Source organism: Protobothrops mucrosquamatus, unplaced genomic scaffold (assembly GCF_001527695.2).
Source record: "Protobothrops mucrosquamatus isolate PMUCROS unplaced genomic scaffold, P.Mucros_1.0 scaffold5272, whole genome shotgun sequence".
NCBI classification, from domain to species: domain Eukaryota; kingdom Metazoa; phylum Chordata; class Lepidosauria; order Squamata; family Viperidae; genus Protobothrops; species Protobothrops mucrosquamatus.
The window spans coordinates 21,307-24,715 of record NW_015391138.1 but is presented as its reverse complement, the minus strand read 5'-3'; the positions used below and the strand labels follow the sequence as shown (position 1 = coordinate 24,715).

At 42.3% G+C, this 3,409-nt stretch overlaps 1 protein-coding gene across 1 annotated transcript in view; it reads right to left on the bottom strand.

The window, feature by feature from the left end:
* OC90 (otoconin 90) overlaps positions 1-3,409 on the bottom strand; it is a gene marked incomplete at its 3' end in the record, with an annotated part of 34,606 nt that overhangs the window by 19,172 nt on the left and 12,025 nt on the right. Inside the window, exon 4 of the mRNA XM_015829030.1 lies at positions 1,841-1,953. Within this exon, the coding sequence (XP_015684516.1) occupies positions 1,841-1,953 (113 nt within the window). The remainder of the gene's footprint in view (positions 1-1,840; positions 1,954-3,409) is intronic.

Sequence of the window (3,409 nt, the reverse complement as noted above, 5' to 3'; positions counted from 1 at the left end):
AGAATAACAGAGTTGGTAGGGACCTTGGAGGTCTTCTAGTCCAACCCTCTACTCAAACAGGAGACCCTATACCATTCCAGACAAATGGTTGTCCAATCTCTTCTTAAAAACCTACCGTGATGGAACACCCACAGCTTCTAAAGCAAGCTGTTCCACTGGTTGATTGTTCTAACTGTCATGAAATTTCTCCTTAGTTCTAGTTTGGTCTTCTTATTTCTAGGTTTGAATAAGCAACACTGTTTTGCAATAAATAAAGTCAGAATCTGTGTAGAACATGGGGAATGTCAACGGTAAGAGGAAGAGAGACAGTATGAGATGCTAAACATTGCATCCTGATTTTATCTCACATGTGAAAGCTTGTAAAGTTAGGGATGGCAAAAACACCATCATCTTTTCACAGCACGTGTCTCTTGAACCAAACTCTTGACTTTCATTTTAAGAAATGGGATTTCCAATTTCTAAAGATTCCAAATTTTTTGGATCTGGGTGACATGATAAGGCTGAGATTGTGTCAAAGAAATACAGGACATGCAGAGGATGATACGTTGTGAGCATATAACTGGGTTTTCTGCCTTAACTCCTTAACTGGATTTTCTGCATGAGTTACTGTATGTCTTCCCTGAAATAAATAAAAAAGACTTCTGAAGTCCTTCTTCATAGAAAAGTTGTCCACAGGGGATAGTCAAAACAAGTCAGAAGGCTAACCACAAGGGTGTGACTGAAGCTCTCAACACACATCAAAAACAGGCATGGCTTCAGTCACACCATCATGGGAGCCATCTTGACCCCTGTCCTTCAGAACAATAAGTATTTGAATTACAATCAGGTGTATCCTCAACAAGGAGTCAAAAAAACTCAAGAGGGCTGCCTCAACTGCACAATCTAAGCTCAGCCCTTTTCAGTCTGCAGCACAATGTACATTGAAAAGGGGTGGGGCTTCAATTAGGCAGTGGCCATCTTGACTTCTTTGACACACACACACGTAGATGCCCGTGATTGCAATATTCTTTTTGTGAAACAATATTTTTGCTACAGGTAGTCCTGGATCTACGACAATGTTTGTTAAATGAATTGGGCCTAATTTTACAATCTTTTTTCCCCCATGGTTAAGAATAGAATAGAATAGAATAGAATAGAATAGAATAGAATAGAATAGAATAGAATAGAAAGGGACCATGGAGATCTTCTAGTCCAGCCCCCTGCTCAAGCAGGAGAACCTATACCATCTCAGACAGGTGAATGTCTAGTCTCTTCTTAAAAATCTCCAGTGATTGCGCACCCACGATTTCTGGAGGTAAGCTGTTCCACTGGTTAATTGTCCTCACTATCAGGAAGTTTCTCCTTAATTCCAGGTTGCTTCTGTCCTTGATCAGTTTCCAACCATTGTTTCTAGTCCTTCCCTCTGGTACTCTGGTGAACAACCTGGCCCCCTCTGCCTTGTGGCAGCCCCTCAGATACTGGAACACCACTATCATGTCTCCCCTATTTCTTAATTGAATTACAGTCAAGAATGAAACTTTGGCAGCATCCCAGGAAAGGGGTTTTGCTTGTTTGCATGGTCCGGTTTGTGATATGCTACGGCCTGGTGCTTGGGACCCCTGTTCTAATCCAACCCCCTGCTCAAGCAGGAAACTCTATACCATTCCAGACAAGTGGTTGTCCAATCTCTTCTTAAAAGCCTCCAGTGATGGAGCATTCACAACTTAACCAGCGAAGGCATTGGTTAATTATTCTCACTTTTAGGAAATTTCTCCTAAGTTCTAGGATGGTTTCTGTTTCACTAACACAAGAACATAGCGGAATAAAAATTGGATGCAGGACTCTGCTACTTCATCCTCACCACACGTGATGTTTTTGGTTAGACAACTGATGTCCATGATGACTTTAGCAGGATCCCAGGTGCATTCTTCTTCGGTTGCGTCTTCGTAACATTTCCGGTGTTGAAAACAGCAGCTAATTCCAGGAAAGAAGAAGAAATCAAAGCATAATTAGGAGAGACTGTTAGTGAACATATTGGCAGCTTCAGGGTTCGGTCTCAGCTGACTAAATTGCTTTAAGCGGATTCGCCTTCAAGCTTTTCTGAACAACCAGAAAACTAAAAAGTGGGAAGACTTCTCAAGAGTTGGACTGGTCTGCTTTCAACCTCACCATTGATTGCTTCAAGGATTAGCATTTGTTTTTCAAACTTAGCTTCTCCCTTGGAATACATAAGATATGGACCATATGTCGGCTTTCTTTGTTAGAATTGAGTCAAAATGGCGGCTGTGACTGTGTTAACCAAGCTGTGCCCCTTTTGATGGGTGGCATGGTTACCATCTTGACATTTTGGGATACCTCCTCCCTCATGGAAATCCCTGAGGTCAAGTGAGCCACAATACTGATGTGGGAGATTTTGGATAGGTAAAGGCCATTTTTCAATATCACAGAAGATGCTCAGTTTATACAGAGCGATAACAACTCACTTCATTATGAATGTTTAAGCGATACAGATAATTACAGCCCCAGTTGGCATCAGAAATTCCACTGCTAAGCAAGGCAGTTAAGTGAATCATGCCTGACTTACGACCTTTTTGCCATGGTTATTAAGCAAATTACTGCCATTATTAAGTGACTCACATGGTTGTTAAGCAAATCTGGCTTCCCTCGTTGACTTTGCTTGTCGGAAGCCAGCTGGGAAGGTCACAAACTGAGACCTGAGGAGAACTGAAGAAGCTTCTTGGATGAGAAGTGAAACGTCTTCAAGAAAAAGAAGACTCAAGGAAGTCCAGTTGTCTTTTTTGAAAGCATTTTGGGACATGGCAGCAGAAAAATACCAAAAAAAGTTTAGCTCGCTGCTGCCATCTTAGGGCCATCTCAAGATCTGAACCTTGGATTTGTAGCATTAGGGCCTAAAACAGGGGTCTTCAAACTTGGCCCTTTTATGACTTGTGGACTTCAACTCCCAGAATTCCTCAGCCAGCGTGCCTGGCTGAGGAATTCTGGGAGTTGAAGTCCACAAGTCATAAAAGGGCCAAGTTTGAAGACCCCTGGCCTAAAACAATGCCAAGTTGGGCATGGTTGCAATGTTCCTCTGAGATCCTGTCAGCCATGTCATAGCAGGAACATAGGAACATAGGCTCCTTTTGTGATTCCAAGCAATTTCTAGACTGGAACCTCTGTCCACAAGAGAGCGAAGTGGGGTGATATCCCAAGGTACTTTTTTAAAAATGCAATCGGACTTTCTTATTTTTGTCCTTTGAAAACCATGGTCATTAGCTCTCAGAAAGTCGTTATAAACAGGAGATGGGCAGTTGAGAGAAGGGTGTTCAATTTTAACATAGATGGCCTCTTCACTGAACCGCTCTCTCTCTCTCTCTCTCTCTCTCTCTCTCTCTCTCTCTCTCTCTCTCTCTCTCTCTCTCTCTCTCTC